The 19,950-nt window shown below is 41.9% G+C and overlaps 1 protein-coding gene across 1 annotated transcript; it reads left to right on the top strand.

Annotated features, from left to right (window-relative positions):
• Positions 1–17,814: 17,814 nt before the first annotated feature.
• On the top strand, positions 17,815–18,933 carry LOC148014435 (calcium-dependent protein kinase 8-like). Its single transcript, XM_087666549.1, has one exon. The coding sequence runs from the start codon at positions 17,815–17,817 to the stop codon at positions 18,931–18,933; it is 1,119 nt and encodes a 372-aa protein (XP_087522675.1).
• The last annotated feature ends 1,017 nt before the right edge of the window (positions 18,934–19,950 follow it).

The raw sequence follows: 19,950 nt of genomic DNA on the forward strand, positions 1-19,950 counted from the left end.
ATAGATATGACAAATCCTAAACACGTCATCACCTTGGGACTACATCCCCTCGAGAATTCCCACTACTCGGCTGAGACCTCCGCCCCTTCGTGAGATGCTGCGGTCAAAGCTCCATGCAACCATCGCATTGACATGAACTGCGGCATCTCTTCCATGCCCTCAGGATATCAAATCGGTCGATGGTGCATACTACGTCGAAATTCAGATCGCGCTTCCTCTTGATCTTGCCTAGCTTATTGGTACATGGCGAGCCACGTCTCCATAGAGGCATGGTACAACATACAAAAGTAATTCACTTTCTCCTCCATTGCAGCATCCATTATTTTTTCTATCCCATTTCCAACCACCACATCTCCGGTCAGTCTATCATCTTCCTTCAGCGACCATAGCATATTGTTGTCTGGATCCACCATTGGTAGCCATTGTGAAATATGCACTAGTGCCTCAGACACCAACCAACCTTTAGCCATGCTATCTTTTGGCCAAGCTCATTGTCGCACAAAGCCTTTCAGGGTTTTCATGAAGCACTCCAAGAAGAACATCCATCTTGTATGGACAGGTTCAGCAATCTCCACTTCATCTACAAGATGTACAAGAAGGTAGATTTGTATTGTGAGCATGCTGGTAGGTAGGTATTTCTCAAAGAAACAGACCGTCTCCACTGCTCCCCGCCTCGCGATTCAATAGAGGACATGTGAATCTCCTTTTGTGAGATCCATTGCACTAAAGTCGACAACTTGTAAATGGCCCCGCGTATTTCTGGAGTAAGGTATCCTGCGATCGCGATCGGTAGTACAAACTGCCACAAATGAGAAAGCATTATGAACAATGACTATACTCCAAATAGCAAAATGCGCACGCCAATTACAATCCATTCATAGTACAAACCTGACATATCTTATGCCAATCGTGGGATTTTAGCCCTGATAATTGGTCATCTTTAGAAAATGCAAACTTGATAGAACACATCATACCCATTGGAGTGCGGATACACTTGACTATTTGCTTCACAATGTGTTCTTCTTTAGTGGAAAAAACCCAAGGAGCGTAAGGTAGCTGCACATGACTATTCAGCACTTGACTGTGGCCAAAGCGCCTCCATCTTGCCTACCTCCTTCAAATCCATTCGTGCTCCTATAGTGTCTCCCTTTCCTATGATGTGGTCCCATAGCAAGCTGTCCACGTTCTTGAAAATATACATGGGATCCAACAAGTGGTTGATCTGTAAGTGGGTCCAATCTGGCAACTCGTAGAAAACTGAGAACCGTCACATTCTGTTTGGGTGTGACTCAGCGTGGACCATTTTCATCTCGTATTAGGTTGTGGCATTCATACGTTTTGGAGGTCATTTAAGAAAACCTTCCCTCAGTTCATGACCCTCTGGCAAGAAAGCGACGTGTCCTTGATATACCATCTTATTCATGGTTCATGACCTTCGGAAGTCTAATTGTGTCCCACACAATGGCCCGCACAATGGACATGCATGATAATTGAGAGCTGAAATGATGAATGGATTACCTCTTACCCATCCAACCTCCAATCCTCACTAAGAGAACTAAAGAGAGGCACCACCTAGCCAAAGAGAGGATGGGCTATAACATCCCTTTTCTCATAGAGAATCAAAAGAACCAAGACACAAATTTACAAGAGAGAATATATGTACTAGACACCATATTAGAATATGAGAGAGAGAGATGAGAGGGGAGAGAGACAAGAGGAGAAGAGGTAGATGAAGCTTGCCATTAGGAGAAGAGGTAGAGGAAGCTTGCCATGAGAAGATGAGAAGAGAGAGAGACAAGAGGAGAAGAGGTAGAGGAAGCTCGCCATTATGCTACATAATAAAAGAACTCACCCATAGCTTACCTCAAAGAGATGGACTAGCATGAGGGTATTCTAGAGTGCTCTCATATGCTTGTCATTGTCATTCCCCTTCTCCATGGGCTCTTTATATAGCCTCCATGAGAGATTAGATTAAGCTAATTCTTTTGATTAACATAATCCTAGATGATATATGGCATCTTTGAAAATATGGAGAATAGTGGATGGGACAAGTCCCCACCTTGGTCATCATGCAAGAAGCCAAGGGTGGTGGTAGACAAAATAGAGAAAGGGAGCTAGATTACAAGAGGTGGGTGCCCAAAGCACATTATTATAATATATTTACAAGAAGGATAAAATGGAAAGTTAATGTGGTGAAAGAGAGAAGAAAATTGCATGTAGCCAACAGTCTGCGCCTTCATAACTTCAAATCGGTAAAGAATCTGAAAAAAGTTTCTTCTGCAACTTTGTAGACCAGGTCGACCGGGTAGCATAAGAATTTTATTGAAATTCGCTTTTCATTGGGAGTTATTGAGATTATAAAAAATGGCTTCCAAAAGCTGCTTTGACTTTAGTCCCCCATATATATATAAATATATATAAGCATGTGATAGAAGGGGTCCATGCTTGTAAGCTTTTGTGTAAGATCCAAATGACACCATGATGTAGATATTGACTTGTGTACTAAGGTGAGGTGTCCTCTAATGATGGTGATAGATTCCAAATCTTAGTGATGCAGGCGGAATCCACGTGTAGTTTGAGGCTAGTCCTTTGAAAAATCTATGTACTCACTCAACTCCTAGGTGTAATCCATTTTCATCTTCACTAAGATAACCATCCCTTTTACCCTTTACATTGACATTTCTCCTAAGAATTTATTCCCCCCATTTGCTAGAGTTATCATAATCGAGAAGCAATGTAGCATACCTAGTGTTTGAAGAGTAAACCCAAAGTGATATGGTAAGGCTCTTGATAGGGGTTTTGGCCAAATTTTGTGGTAGAAATCCGGTTTGTAAAAAACCCAGATCATTAGCCCTCCCCTTAGGCTAGAGGCATTCATGCCTCTAGCTTACTAATGCTGGTCCAATAGAGCAAGGAGGACTGCATCCCCTCATTGGTGGCTCTTTGTTGAATGACTACTCCAAAGTGTCCATATTTCTTTGAAAATAAGGCTTGAGTCGCCATCCATTTACCCTTGTCTTGTAAACTCTCCCATCCATGTCACCTAGCTTATAGCTGCCATTTGGATATCTCCTTATGACCATGAATGGTCCTTCCCACTTGAACAAAAGTTTAGCATCCTTTCTGTTATCAAAGCGATTATCATAGCATAGCACAAGTGATCCTTCCCTTATCTGTTTGCTGGCTAGCTTCTTATTAAATGTATTTCTCCTCTCTTCAACCTGGATGGAATAGTGTTGGGCTGCTGCTTCTCTATCTAATTCGAGCCTCTCTAGATCCAAGATTCTTTCCTCTAACTTCTTATCTTGAGTCTTCTCTTGACTAGTTACTAAAACACGCAAACTGGCCAATTCCACCTCTATAGGAAGCAAAGCCTCTTGGCCATAGACGAGGTGAAATGGAGTATAGCCAAGTGAGGTTCTAAATGAAGTCCTGTAGGCCCAAAGAGCTGTACTCAATTTTTTATCCCAATTCTTGGGGTGCATGTGTACTTTCTTGGCAATAATCTTATCCATTCACTTTTTTGACCAAACCATTACACTGTGGGTAGTAGGGAGTAGAATGCATGCGCTTGATTTTTAGCCTTTCCATTAGCTCCCCCAATAGATTGGCCCTAAAACTAGGACCTCGGTCAGAGATAAATTCCAAAGGTGTGCCAAACTTGCAAGAAATGTTTTCAAACATAAATTTTTCCACTTATTGGGCTGTGATCCTACTAGTTGGTGAAGCCTCTGCCCACCTCGTCATGTAGTCCACACCCATTATGATGTATTCCTTGCCACACTCAGTTCGTGGGAGTGGCCTTATTGCATCAATCCCCCATTTCTCAAATGGGCCATATGTGGTTATGGGATTTTGTTCCTCATGCACTAGCTTCCTTGGTCCAGCCTTTTGGCAATCATCACAAGTGCAGCACCAATGTTGCACATCTCGATGTAGACTAGGCCACACAAAACCGGCCTGGAGAATCTTCCTGCTGGTTATTTATTGAGCAAAATGTCCACCACAAATCCCCTCATGGCAGCTCTTAATCACATCCATAATCTCCTTTGCCGTTGGCACCCTTCTAAGCACTGCATCCTTTCCTTTGCAATACAACACATCATTTATCAAGCGATATTTAGTGGCCTTAGTAGCCAGCCAACTTTTCTCACTCTTACTCATATGTGTAGGTGCCTCACCATGCTCAAGAAAATAAAGCACATCTTGTAGTTGAAACTTACCCTGAAACAAGGGAAGCTTTACTGCAATGATGCCCACCATTATCTCTTTCAATTTTTCAGCTGCTAGAGCATCTGCGTTGCCATTTGTGCACCTTGGCACAAAATAGATTTGGGCTTTTTGTATCTTTCTCATAAGATTTTTAGCTTCTCTCATTTTCACTGCTAAGTTATCATTTTTACAATCCCAGATTCCTTTCATTTGCTTAACAATTAGCATAGAATCCCCAAAAACATTAAGTCGAGTGACACCATGTGAGAGACACCATCTCAAATCTAAAAGCAAGGCTTGATATTCTACCTCATTGTTAGAATGGACATCCTCCAAGCTGATACCTTCTCCATAAAGTTTGTCACCTTTGGGACTGAACACCACTATTCCTACTATCGCTCTGTCTTTAATACGCTTGTAGGCCCTATCGAAGTAGAGGGCATGGGAATTCTCTACCTGTGGCGGGTCTTCAAGAGGAGGTGTCTCTTCTTTTACCTTTCCCTTCTCTTTTTCCTTATTTTGATGGAATCTATGGGTCAACAAATCAACTATGCAAGCTCGAGTAGAATCCTCCACCTTGAAGGTGTAGTCAAACTCTTGGAGTTGTATCACCCACTTAGCGATTCTGGCTGAAACATCCATGTGCTATAAGACATAGGGAAAATGCTCTTTTGTTGTGATCACTGTGAACGGCCTAGGGAGAAGATAAGGATGAAACTTTCTTACAGCAAATATTAGAGACAAAACCATCACCTCCACCATCTTGTACCCTCGTTCTGATGATGTCATTACTCTGTTAGAAAAGTAAACTGGCCTCATCAGGCCAATTTTAGCATCCTTTTGTATTAGTGCTGCCCCTAGAGCATCTTCCCCAAAACTTGGGTTGACAAAAAACTATTGATCCCAGCAAGGCTGTAAAATTATGGGAGGGGTGCTAAGAGCCTTCTTCACCTCGTGAAAGCACCTTTCACTTTCGTCACTTCACAGGAGCTCCTCGGAGTGGGTCAACTGTTGCAGTGGAAATACTAATTGGGAGAGGAGATGAATGAACTGCCCCATATATCGCACCTTCTGAATGAAAGAGGTTAGTTGCTTCACAGAAGATGGTGATGGCACCGCCAATAGGGCCTTAACTTTGTTTGGATCTGCTTCAATGCCCCTCTCACTTACGACATGCCCTAACAAAGTTACACTACTTTCACCAATGCGACACTTCTCATGGTTTAACTGCCCCCCCATTTGTGCGAGGCGGTTGAAAGCTTCATCCACCTTTGCTAGATGTAGAGTCTTAGAGCTATAAATACAAAAATCATCAATAAAGACCCTGATGGATTTTCCAAAATATGGCTGGAAGACATAATTCATGAATCGCTGGAAGGTAGCTGGGGCATTTGTTAATCCAAATGGCATTACTTTGTAAGCAAAACACCCCCTTCTATTAATCCTCCTCAGCTATTCGATTTGGAAATAACATGAATACCCATCACAAATAGTTTATCTCTCATGCCCAGCCACCTCGTTGATTATTTCATCCTGAAAGGGAAGAGGAAATTGATCTCTCTTTGTTGCAGCATTTAGCGGCTTGCAGTCTACACAAATCCTCCATTTTCCATTCTTCTTGGGTGTTACCACTACAGGTGAAACCCACTCTGAGTCCCCTATTGGATAGATGAAACATGCCTTCAAAAGTCGCTGCACCTCAGTGAGTAGAGCGTTTTGTTGAACTACTCCCAACCGTCGTAGTCACTGCGTCACTGATCTTGCTCCCTCTTTTAGATTAATGTGACATTGTATCACACTTATGATGTGTTCATAATCCAAAATAAAAAGTGCAGAGTGTTTTATCACCACTTCCATGTAGACTGCCTTCTTCAACTGATAGATCCTTAGCCAACATTTTTTCTAACCCCTCCTTCTCGACCTTTGGAAGTTGCTGCCGAATTTCACTACTAGAAGGCCCTTTTAATGTAATCCCCATCACTTCTAGAGAGGTTTCTTCCTCCTCATTAGAGGACTCTCCCTGTGTCATAGATGACCAACCCTCGCTGGAACTCCATTCATCAATGGTGGTCTCTAACACAAGATCCTCCTGTCAGCCTTCCTTGATGTTGTAGATAGTGCTCTTCCATTTTTTCTACAACTCCTTCTGTGGCCTTATCTCTAAAGCCCCTGTCTCCCAATCTTGTCTAGCTTTCATTCCCATTAGCCATGGTTGCCCGAGAATGAGTGGATAGCCTTCCCCCTTCACTGGCATCACATACATGTCAAGATCTAATTGCACTCCACACACTTTTACCTTGGCTTTCTTTATAACTCTCAAACAATTTACTACTACATTGTTAGCCATTTTGGTCCCAAATTCAGTAGTTTCATTTACCTCTAATCCCAAACGATGCATCAACTTTTCCGTCATGACACAAATCTCTACACCTCCATCCACATATATCTTTGATACTCTCTGCCCATTGATTTCGGCTTCCACGAGAGGCACAATATCTTTCGTCTTTCTAGCCTGGATTGCATTCACATGTCTATTCTTCATGGGTCTAATGCTTACCATCTTTGACCATTGTCGCCGCACTGTTGGAGATAGATGTAGTAATTGTGGCCATGAAAATTTTGGCCCTCAATCCCTCACATCAGCAAGCAAATCATAAGCTATAGTACCTTTACCCAAGGAAAAATCATCTGGCTCAATGTGTTGGCGTGAGCGAGCCCTCGTCTTTTTACTGCCACGTGTCTTTGCAGTCTTTGAAGACTCTGCCTCCTCTTCCATATTTTCAACCTCCTCTGGTGGTGTAGGTTCCATTCTCTCAATTCTATGGGCTTTCTTCACCGGCATTGCTTCAACCTCTACTAATTTGGCCTTCCCTTTGACATCACTCTCATCCAAACTGATCATCTTGACGTCACGATTCTTTGGCGACTAGATAGGCAAGGGCGGAACCTCTGCAAGTGGTTGAGGATGCTGGAGAACTTGAACCAGTGGTGGAGGCCCTGGATTCGGTGGAACAAGCCTCTTCCTAGGTGGTGTCACTTGTTGTCCCCTCCTTCTTGGTTGGAATCCATTTTTTGGAAAACGCTTGGAATGAGGGAAAACGTACATACCATAGCCAGTCTCCTCACAATTATAGCAAATATACTCTCTTTCTTGTCTCCTTGGACCTCGATTGCCTTCATTTGTGAGGGAAGGGGGCCGTACTCCTTGCACTAAATTCAAAGAAAGGCTTTCAAGTTGATTAGTAATGCATTGTAGAAGCTCTTGCTATGGCATCTATGGTTTGAGTGGGGCCCCTGCTATTTCTCTAGGCCTTGGAATGGTTGGTAAAACTTGCATGGGCTTAACTCCCCCCTTCAACTGGGCTTGATACTTCAATTTTATATCTTTCTCCCTGGCATAAGTGACTGATTCTTCATAGGATATGGGAAAATTTCCTTTGACCTTCTCCCTTAGTAGAGGGTGGAGTCCAGCTAGAAAACAATATTTCTTAAGTCAATGAGGTACTCTTTCTCCCTCAGCTAAGGAGGCTGTCCATTTATCCCACAATTTTATAAACATGCCTTCATATTCCTAGTACTCCCCTGGTGAGGTTTGGCGAAGATCTAAGAGCTGTCGCCAAATATCTTCAGGTGGCTCTGTATCTTGGTACTTGTGCATGAATGTGGTATTGAGATCCTCCCAATTACCCCTTGTAGCCTCCGGGAGAGCTTAATACCACACTCGAGGATCACCCTTTAGAACTAAAGAGAAGGCCCGTACTTTGGTTGCTTCATCGTCCCGGCCTCTGTGACTAGGAAGGCCATTTCTAAGTCATCCAAAAAGTCTAGAGCTTTCTCTTCTTTGTGCCCAAAAAATCTCGGAAAAGCCATGATAGGAAGATGTTGATCTAGCTCAATACAAAATAAAGATGAACACGTTTAGGCCCAAGTCATATCTTATTAAGGGTAGAATAATGGATTCACAAATACATTAATCTCAACAAGACGACGAGGGCCCAATAAGCCCCTTATAATATTTTGAAACCTGAGCTTTGTGCTAACTATTATGTGCATAGTTTGCCTAGTAAGAGGACGGATAGGTCCGTACAAATCCCTATGGTTCATGGGATACACTTAGAATAGAATGAATATGTGCACATTAAAAGAGATGTTATAATCCAAAATAGGGAGTGTTATGGGATCAGGGGACAACGAGATCTCTCTCAACCTCTCAGCTCCAAAATAGAAGACAAATCTTTGCTGAAAATGTATCTTTCTACTAATGCATACATCCACCCAAATGTTTTAAACCGATTGAAAGTTATAGAAAGTAGGAGTAGTCATTTATGCATTAGCTACAAATTTTCACTACAAACTTTCATGAAGTGTGTTGTTGAAGCTCTGGCCTCTTAGATCCCACCATTCGAGAGATGCAAAGGATTTGCTCACCACTAATTAGGGTAGCTTTGGTATGACCATCATCAGCCTTGTAAAGTTCATAGGCTTCGATAGCTACCTTCTCAATTACTTTGAGTCTTCTTGCTAGTAGTAGTTGCAGCACATCACCATATGTAGCCTCTCGCCAATACCGCACACCATTGATGTGTAACTCCCCCTCCAAAAACTTGCTAATCCTAGAATTTGAAGGTGCCTTCACCACTTGAAGACGAAGCTCCTTAGGGAGTGTCTTTACACTAGACACCAAGCACTTAACACAATGCCTTGACCTAGAGACTTCATGAGAGTAAGATTTCTCTTGAAGCAAAGAAGGGTGTGTGTAATTAACTTGCTTTACCTGCATATGTATCGTTTGTCGATAAAGATTCTTCTTCTCTTGAGCTTCTTTTGGAAACCATAGTGGTACTCTTGAGCAATGAATCCCTTGAATAGGGTTTGATGAAGATTCCTTCTTAATGATTTCTTGAAAAACACTCGTTGAAGAATAGGAAAACTCCTTAGATGTTTCTTCCTTCATAGAAATTGTAGAGCATAGCTTGAGAACTCCTCAGCAGGGGCACCAAAAATGAGGGCTGAAATGATAAATGGGCTGCCTCTTACCCATCCAACCTCCAATTCTCACTAAGAGAACTAAAGAGGGGCACCACCTAGCCAAAGGGAGGATGGGCTAGGACATCCCTTTTCTCAAAGAGAATCAAAAGAACCAAGACACAAATTTACAAGAGAGAATATATGTACTAGACACCATATTAGAATATGAGAGAGGGAGATGAGAGGAGAAGAGGTAGATGAAGCTTGCCATTAGGAGAAGAGGTAGAGGAAGCTTGCCATTATGTATTCATGGAATGAGAAGATGAGAAGAGAGGGAGACAAGAGGAGAAGAGGTAGAGGAAGCTCGCCATTATGCTACATAATAAAAGAACTCGCTCATAGCTTACCTCAAAGAGATGGACTAGCATGAGGGTATTCTAGAGTGCTCTCATATACTTGTCATTGTCCTTCCCCTTCTCTATGGGCTCTTTATATAGCTTCCATGAGAGATTAAATTAAGCTAATCTTCTTAATTAACATAATCCTAGATGATGTATGGCATCTTTGAAAATATGGAGAATAATGGATGGGACAAGTCCCCACCTTGGTCATCATGCAAGAAGCCAAGGGTGGTGGTAGACAAAATAGAGAAAGGGAGCTCGATTACAAGAGGTGGGTGCCCAAAGCACATTATTATAATATATTTACAAGAAGGATAGAATGGAAAGTTGATGTGGTGAAAGAGAGAAGAAAATTGCATGTAGCCAGCAGTTTACCTCTTCATAACTTCAAATTGATGAAGAATCTGAAAAAAGTTTCTTCTGCAACTTTGTAGACCAGGTCGAAACCGATCGGGTAGCGCAAGAATTTTCTTGAAATTCGCTTTTCCTTGGGAGTTATTAAGATGATAAAAAACGGCTTCCAAAAGCTACTTTGACTTTAGTCTCCCATATATATATATATATAAATATAAGCATGTGACAGAAGGGGTCCATGCTTGTAAGCTTTTGTGTAATATCCAAATGACACCATGGTGTAGATATTGACTTGTGTACTAAGGTGAGGTGTCCTCTAATGATGGTGATAGATTCCAAATCTTAGTGATGCAAGCAGAATCCATGTATAGTTGGAGGCTAGTCCTTTGAAAAATCTATGCACTCACTCAACTCGTAGGTGTAATCCATTTTCATCTTCACTAGCATAACCATCCCTTTTACCCTTTATATTTATATTCCTCCTAAGAGCTTGTTCCCTCCATTTGCTAGAGTTATCATAATCGAGAAGCAATGTAGCATACCTAGTGCTTGAAGAGTAAATCCAAAGTGATATGGTAAGGCTCTTGATAGGGGTTTTGGGCAAATTTTGTGGTAGAAATCCGGTTTGTAAAAAACTTGGATTAATAACCTGAGATAACCAGACCTGTTCCAATACCTCTATCCAGTGAATACAAACTTGAACGAGCTATGATAGATATTACCAATGAGAACAGAAGCCTATTTACCTGAGCACTCTCGGAATCCCGGAAAGTCATGCATCATCCACATGAGAATGGCTCGAATATTGGCAGACCGTCGACCATTGCGCTTGCTCATATCTTGCATGGTGATCCTCTCCTCCCAGAAAATCTTAAGCTCATTGACTAATGGACGAAGATACACATCCATATTTTTGACTTTGTAGCGGCTGGGGACGAGTAAGCTAAGGATGAGATATCATTTCTTCGTAGAAAGCCATGGAGGGATATTGTAGTTGACAAGGACTATAGGTCACACACTGTAAGAAGTTGAGCGCACACCGAATAGGTTCACACCATCCATAGCAAGACCCAGCCGAAGATTCCTTGGCTCTCGGGCAAAGCCTAGAAAGGTAGAGTCAATGTGGCTCCATGCACATGAAGCTGATATTCATTGAACTCCATCTATGGACCTATTCTGTGCATGCCACATTGTCAAGCTTGCCATGCCGGACGTACAAAACATGTGGTTTATGCGGGGGATAAGCGGAAAGTGTCTAAGAACTTTTTGAGGGATGGTTTGCCCTTGCAAGTCATGTCGATACTTGTGAGCACCACACTTTGGACATGTCTCCACAGTCTCATATTCTCCTCCAAACAGTATGCAATCGTTGATATATTCATAGATGCTGTTGTAGTCCATGCCAAGCTTTCGTAAAACATGTTGTGCATCATCACGAGACTCAGGCATGGTATTTGCAAGTGGTAATATATGATATTTTAGTAACTTGAAAAAAATCATAAAATACCTTGAGAAAGTATAAATGTTTTTAATGATAGTGCCGAAAAGAAATCAACGAAGTGTACGTACAAGGTACGTGAACAACTCGGTCACACTCGCATCGCTCCACCCGTATTTTCTCTCCCTCCCTCTCCCTCTCCCTCTCTTTTTCTCTTTCCCTATTATGTTTAATGTTTTTTCGTTCCTCTCCCTCTCTCATTTCCTTTCCCTCCCTTTCTCTCTTTTCCTATTATATTTAATATTTTTTCTCTCTTCCTCTCCCTCTCTCTTTCCCTATTATGTTGAATGTTTCCCTCTCTTTCCTCTCCCTCCCTCTCCCTCTCTTTCTCTCTTTTCCTATTATGTTTAATGTTTTTTCTCTCTTCCTCTCCCTCCATCTCCCTCTCCCTCACTTTCTCTCTCATTTCCTCTCCCTTTCTCAATACATACGAATTTTAACAAAAACAAGTAAAAGAGAAAGAGAAAACACAAAAGCAAAGCAAGAAGGAACAATGCACTCACTATAAAGGCTCGAAGAAGGGTTTGGTAGCTCCTCTTCATGACGACGGCTCCTCTTCACCCTCCGTACACCTCCTCCTCTTCTTCGCGAACGGTGGCGGCGGTGGTGAGAAGCTTTCTTTCTCTATGTTTCTCTCTTTCTCTCCCTCTCCCTCTCAAATGCAAGATGTTCGCTCTCCCTTTTGCTCTCTCTTTCGTGTATGCGCGCAAAATAACGCGCTCGGGTTTCGGCCCGTATTTTTTTCGTCTGAGTACCATCGCTATTTGCGTCGCAACACTGCTATTTTATGTCAGAAACTGTTGTTGCTACTACCTCCATATCCTTGTAGTGGTCCACCTCAATTAATGGCTTTGTTGCACACATTTGTCCCCTAATGAAAATGAAATGACCCTTAGTCATTTTAGAGTATAGATCCAAAATATGGCAAATACGTTTGTCTTAATTTATATGCCTAGGTCCCTTATGTATTACATAGACATTGCTAAAAAATGGATGTTTTCTAACATTGCCACTCTAGAATGAGTTGTGATAAAGAAGCAAAAGTGGATTAATTCTTGTGTATGTCTAGGACCCCCATCCAAGATTATAATGCCACCCTTACATTCATTTGGAGATTGTTTTCTCATAGGAGTCTCATAATGACTACCAACCAAGCCATTCCAATGGGTTGTTGAACTATGTTACTGTTATTTTGTATTTTTCTTTTTCATGGTTGTAATAATCAAAGAGTGTAACTCCTCCTTTTTAGGGACCTCTGATAAGGGGCCTTACTAGGAGATCCTAGGGTTTGGAGTTATTTAGAGTATACAACATATGTGTCTTACTATTTTAAAAACTACTAAAGGAAGATTATGGCTCATTGGACACTTGCTATCACTACGACAGTCAAAGGCTTGCACCATCTTGCTCATTTAAAGAAGTTATAAAAATACCAACATTTTCTTCTAACAAGAGTAATAGGATATCTCAAAAAGATTGAATCATTTCAATCATCTAGGTCATTAGTCCAAACACTATAGCCATTCAAAAGCTTGATGGTATCTCACCCAAGGGTCCTAGGGTGCTAGACCAAGATTATATTTACATTGGCATGTCTAAGCTTAGAAGGGTTAGTATTTTACTATTGTTCTTAAATTAACCATGAGTTGTAGACCAATTCATGAAAGGTGTGCATGAGAACCTATAAGGTTTTTAATCCAAACTTTGCCATGTGTGCCTTTATACAGTATTCTATGTCTGTATGAAATGCATTAAACAGTTACGTCACTGGAAAAGTTAGAGAAAAGAGAGTAATGTTGCACAAAATAGATATGTAGCTACTTGGTTTGAGGCCTCCTCTTTTTGCAACATGGTGGTCATTCCCAACATTTAGTGCTAGGATAAACAAGCCCATAACTATATTTAAATATTGCCTTTTGATGACTAAAAGTGAAGAGGGATATATATGTGTGTGTACGTATGTGTATACATGTTCATATGTGTATGTGTGCATGACATGTATATGCATGAAACATGTCCATATGTATAGGGGGGTTAGAAAATCTAGGTTCACATCCATATGGTTCTTCTAATTTCATTAATTTCATTACAATTGGAGAATGGCATTCTTACATAATTCTATTATATAGGGAATTTTAAGAGAACATAGGGAATCTTCAAGTGACCTATGATTTCCTACAAGTAGAAGTAGGAAATTACATTCATGTATACTCTTATATAGGAAAATTTTAAAGAATGTAGCAAATAGTCTATATTGACCTTTAATTTCCTACTATTAGATGTGGGGAATGTGATTCGCTAGTTGTACATAGGGAATACATGCATTCACACATAGGAAATATTACAACATTTCCGACATTTCACAAGTTTTCCTATATAGGGATTGATTAAAAGTCCCTTGTGAGCACTCCCCGAATCCCGGAAAGTCATACATGGTCCACATGAGAATGGCTCATATATTGGCGGACAGTCAACCATCGTGCCTGCTCATATCTTCCAGGGCGACCCCCTCCTTCCACAAAATCTTAAGCTCATCAACTAATGGATGGAGATAGACGTCCATATTCTTGATATTTTAGCGGCCAAAAACGAGTAAGCTAAGAATGAGATGTCCTTTCTTCGTAGAAGCCATGGTGGGATAGTTGACAAGGACTATAGGCCACACATTGTAAGAAGTTGAGTGGAGACCGAATGGGTTCATACCATCCATAGCAAGACCAAGCCGAAGATTCCTTGGCTCTTGTGCAAAGCCTAGAAAGATTGAGTCAATGTGGCTCCATATGCATGAATCCGCTGATATTTATTGGACTCCATCTATGGATCTATTCTCCACATGCCACATTGTCAAGCTCACCATGTCTAACATACGAAACATGTTATGTATACAGGGAATAAGCAGAAAGTGTCTAAGAACTTTTTGAGGGATGGTTTTTTCTTGCAAGTCATGTCGATACCTGTGATACCACACTTTGGACATGTCTCCATAGTCTCATATTCTCCTCGAAATAGCACACAATCGTTGACACATGCATGGATATTGTTGTAGTCCATGCCAAGATTTTGTAAAACATGTCGCGCATCATCACAAGACTCAGGCATGGTATTTGCAAGTGGTAATATATGATACTTTAGCAACTTGAAAATAAATAATAAAATACATTGAAAAAGCACAATTATTTTTTATGATGGTGTTGAAAAGAAATCAAGAAGCGTACGTAGAAGGTACCTAAACAACTCGATTACACTCACATCGCTCCACTCGTATTTTGCTTGCACACTTAGGAGTGCAAGCAGTATCTTCAGGCGAGATACTCGGCACCCCTCATATAATGGTATGGATGCTTCCTCTCTAAGTGGATCAGATGTCTCGACATCCATGGGCATCAATATATTGATCATTGCCTCCATCTCAGGCTCCAAGTTTGTACAAAAGTCTGAAAGGCTGCATGTCTCTTTTGGTATTGACAGTATAGATTGGGTAGTGCCTTCCAAGTGGTGGATTGGCTCAGGCACTCCATCCATCATACGCACACGAACTCTTCTAATTGGCCGCAATAGGTGCACTCCTCCTTCGGATGAAACGTCACCTCCCTGCAATAAATTTTACGACCACATCCAATGTTTTTGTATATGATATTCAATTAGTTTGCGAATACAATGCATGATTGATATACACTTTTCTTACCGTTTGCTCAAAATCTGAGATCACCTGATCAATGATCTCTGATTGAAACTCACCGAAGCGTCATACGTGTTCTATAGACAATCGATGTTTTCATCTAATTGCCAGCTTACATTGAGAGCAAGGACATGGGACATGCTGATTAAGATACGCCTCGTGATCTTGAACATCAGGGCTTTCATCATTTTCCATTTGGTCTACGCTACGACAAACAATTTGTTTTTTTAATCATTCTTTTTTTCTTTCTTAACTTGTTTGAGAAGTGATTTCTTCACTTGTAACTCAACAAAATTAATGTAAACTAAAGTCTTGGTTTTCTCCCCAATTGTTTGCACTTTTCTTTGCGCTCTTTGTTTAATGTTCTCTCCCATTTTCTCTTTCATGTTTTCTTTGTCTTTCATGTTTATTCTCTCTCTCCTTTGCTCTTCCTTTTCCTTTCTTCTTCTCCCTTTCTTATTTTCTATCTTTCTTTCTCTTTCTCACTCTCTTTCTTTGTTGCCCCTCTCCTTATTTCTCTCCACCCACCTACGGGTAGGCTTACAGTATGTAAATTCTAATATGCTATGCATGGGGGTGAGGGACTAGCTATCGTATGTTGGAGTCCTGTGGTATTGCACCAGACCTTGCCACCTTTTTTCCTTTGTATGTGACTCGATATGCAGAGCGTAGGAGGAAGTAGCACAAAGCATGTCAAGAAAACCATCCATTCACCTCCAAGTCCAATCTCTCTTTCACTTTACTAACCTAGAAATACAAGCCTTCCGCGCCTTCCCAAAGCGTCGAACACACCCAAGGTGCACCTTTAATAAAACCTCTCTCTCTCTCTCTATATTACTACTACTATTAATAGTACTCACCTTCCCAAAGCGTCGAACACACCCAAGGTGTATCTTTAACAAAACCTCTCTCTCTCTCTCTCTACTACTACTACTACTACTACTACTACTACTACTACTACTACTACTACTACTACTACTACTCGCCTTCCCAAAGCGTCGAACCACTACTACCACCACCACTACTACTACTACTCACTTTCTCGAAGCGTTGAATACACCCAACGTGCACCTTTAATCAAACTTCTCTTTCTCTCTCTCTCTACTACTACTACTACTATAAACAAGAAAAGAAGAAATTAAAGAACAAGATCTTACTCTCTCTTTGTTTTTGATTCATTCATTCTTCTCTCTCCCTCCCTCTCTCTCTCTCTCTATTTCTCTCTTTCTTTATTATGTTTCATGTTTATTTCCTCTCTCTCTTGTTCTTTTTTCATTTTTCTCTCTTCTTCTCTCTTTCTTATTTCCTCTCTTTCTCCCTCAACACACCTCATTCTTGAAAAAACAAACATAAGAAAATAAGAAAAAACAAGAACAAACCAAGAGGAAGCAATGCACTCACCGCAAAGACCTGAGGATGGATTCTTCGTCTCCTCGTCGCGATAGCGGCTCCTCTTTGCCCTTCATGCACTTCCTCCTCTTCTTCGTGAACAGTGGCAGCGACAGTGAGAAGCTTTCTTCTCTCTCTTTCACTCCCTCTTTCTCCCAAATACATGATGTAGTTCACTCTCTGTTTCACTCTTTGTGGCAAAATACTGCGCTCGAGTTTCGGCCCATTTTTTTTGTCTGAGTATCGTCATTATTAGTGATGCAATTTTGCGATGCAAATTAATTAGGGACGCCGCTAATTTGCATCGCACAAGTGGCCGTCGCTATTCCCCTATATCCTTGTAATGTTATCACTAAAACTTAACTTTAAGACCTTGGTAAAATAGCACGTCTTGCTACTTAAGATTGTGCCTAGGGAGTCCACCTTATAGAACATGTAAGATACCACATGAGTTTAAAAGAAATAGTATTATATTTAGTAAAGTTTACATGATATAATTTAACAATATATTTTTTAATTATAATTTGAAAAAATATGTAAGTTTAGTAAAGTAAAATGGATCATTTAAGGCTTTATATTATGTAAAGAAAGGGTATTTCTTAATATCCTTTGAACTCATGTTATATAGATAATTTCTTATAGGTGGACACCCCGAGAGATTGTGCCACTTGCCACGAAGGGTTTTGCTCTCTATCAGCCATTTCCTTTCTATAACAATCCACAAGTGATTTGCTTGAAGTCTGCCCAATGCTCCTAAGAGCATTCTTCTTCATGCCTTGTCTTTGAGGGTTCTATTCCCAACCCCCCTTCATGCTTTTCTACGGCAACTAGCTCTTAAGCGATAGAGTATCATTGATGTATTTCCCCAGTGGTCCATAGGAAGTTCCTAAAAAACTTTTCCAACTCATTCCAACATCTCACATTGAATCCGAATGCAGTTGCTATGAAAACTATTAGCACCACTAGCATGGAATTCAATATGACTAGTCTCCCTCCTAGGGTTGCCTTTTCCTCTGCCCACATGTGCACTTTGGTCTTAGTGTTCCTTGAGAACCAATGAAGTCTTCCTTGAGAACCAATGAAGTCTTCCTTGAGAACCAATGAAGTCTGTGCTCTTGGGTGAGGCCTAACCCCATCGCGTAACTTTGAGGGAGAGTTCTATTAGAGTATAACCATAAGCTTTTGTCCAAGTCCTTTTCTTCGAAGGATTCTTGAAAAACATATTTACTCCGACATTAAAAAAACATTAATCTAAGAGATAAAGCTAAGCATATCCATCGGGCCGACGTATCGGTGAACTTAGGTATACAACCATGGAGCAGCAGACAGAAGGCATGATTGCTGGAAGCATGGTCAAGGAGAGAGAGACAGCCTTCTGGCTGCCGGATAGCACAAAGGCGCGCAGGGATGTAGAGTTTGAGACAATATATGAGTTGAATATCTCGGTTTCAACATTTTTAGGGCAGGGGTCAGATGGGGTGGTGAGGAGGTGCAGGCACAGGGAGACAAGCCAGCAGTTCGCGGTGAAGTCCATCTCAAAGGTCTATTTTCCTACCAACGAAGCGCGCGTCGCCCGCATGGTGTCTGCCGTGGCGGAGGTGGCGCACCTGCAGCGCCTACGGGGAACGCACCCGCACATCCTCTCCATTGAGGCCACCTTCGAGAGCCGCACGCGCGTCCACGTGGTGACGGAGCTCTGCGAGGGGGGCGACCTGGCGGCGCACGTGGTGACGCGGCCGCGGGGAGCCATCAAGGAGGCCACGGCGGCGCGCCTGCTGTGCGGGGTGGCCGGCGCCCTGGCCCACTGCCACGCCCGCGGCCTCATGCACCGGGACGTGAAGCTCGACAACCTGCTGCTGCGCAAGGCGGACGACGGCCACGTGGAGGTGAAGCTGGCGGACTTCGGGTTCTCGCTGGACCTGGGCCGGGCGTCGAGGAGGCCACGGGAGGAGATGGGCACGTACCATTACATGGCGCCGGAGGTGGTGGGCGGCCGGACGGAGTACGACGAGAGGGCGGACGTGTGGAGTCTGGGCGTGTGCCTGTACGCCCTCCTCAGCAAGACCTTTCCCTTCCCCCGCCAGCGGCCCGGGCTCCCTCTCTCGTATCACTACCTCGACCTCCACAATCCCCTCTGGCACCGCGTCTCTGCCGTCTGCAAGAACCTCATCTCCCGCATGCTCGTCGTCAACCCCGCCTCCCGCCTCACCATGGACGAGGTCACCAATCACCCCTGGTTCGCCCTTGCCGCCACTTCTAGTACTAGTCCTGATAAGCTTCTCTCGAGAATACCCCTATCATTGCAGCCTCCACCTCCGCCACTCGAACCTCTGCCACCCCAGCTTCTAATCTTCCCCCGTCTCACAGGACCCCCCGCTGAAATACTCTTATCAACCGACATAAAAACCAGGTCAGTGCTAAACAAACTCTAATTACGACAGCTATATCAAAGTCACTATTACTAACAATAAACATTACTATTATAAAATCGTCATACAAAAAGATGCAACACTGTAGGTCACGGATATGCCACAACATAACTCACACGATGGGATACATTGACCAAAACCGACCAGCCTAAGGGATTTTTATCAGGAGTGTCACATGTTATCATAATTTTGACTACTTATATAGTTCATCTAGACTTGAGATTTATATTCAAATGTGTACCATTCATATCATATACCGAACATTAACTTTTTGTCTACATTGACCATTGCAGAAACCCTTTTTTGCGAGAAGGTGACCAATGTCTTCACACAAATGCCACAACTAAATGGCATGTTATACACTTGCATGAAGAAACCGAGCACCAAGAACAAGAACAAAACCCTTCATGTAGTGCAACTCTCAACCTCCACTCCTTTGCAACATGGTGGTCCCATAAGTTGCAAAAAGTATCCATGGCCATTTGTACTCGGTTTATAGAACCATGATCATTGACATTCTAAACATTTAGACAATTCATTAACACATTCAAAAATGTTGAATAATCAAAGGGACTGGGGAAGAGCTTAGCCATTTCAACCTTTAATATTTGAATTGTTTGAATTATGTACTTACGATTATAGAAGAAGCTTTCAAGATAAGAGCTAAATTTGGACAATCCTCAAAGTATGTGACAAGCTATCTAATTTGAGTAAATGAAAAGGGATGATGCTAAAATGTGCATCTAAATGGAGGTTTTCTTTGACAAGCTTCTATTTACAATGTGAGTGGAAGCAATCCTTCCAATTGAGGTTTTTTTACATAGCGAACACATGAATGTTGTAATTGTATAGTGCATATAAGCCAATAGTGGATGAGATGTGCATATGTGACCGATATTTCTGGATAGTGCTTTGTGTAACCAATACTCTGGAGTTACACTATTTTTGCAATCGTATTGGCATAATATATGTCACATGAAATACTATGTGTAGGAAAATACCACACATTGTCGAGAACTG

The sequence above is a fragment of the Lygodium microphyllum genome, chromosome 25, assembly GCF_053477565.2.
Source record: "Lygodium microphyllum isolate KBCC chromosome 25, Lygodium_microphyllum_v1.1.10, whole genome shotgun sequence".
NCBI lineage: Eukaryota > Viridiplantae > Streptophyta > Polypodiopsida > Schizaeales > Lygodiaceae > Lygodium > Lygodium microphyllum.

Coding starts and splice junctions, on each gene's coding strand:
- LOC148014435 (XM_087666549.1), top strand. CDS start 17,815: ATGGAGCAGCAGACAGAAGGCATGATTGCTGGAAGCATGGTCAAGGAG.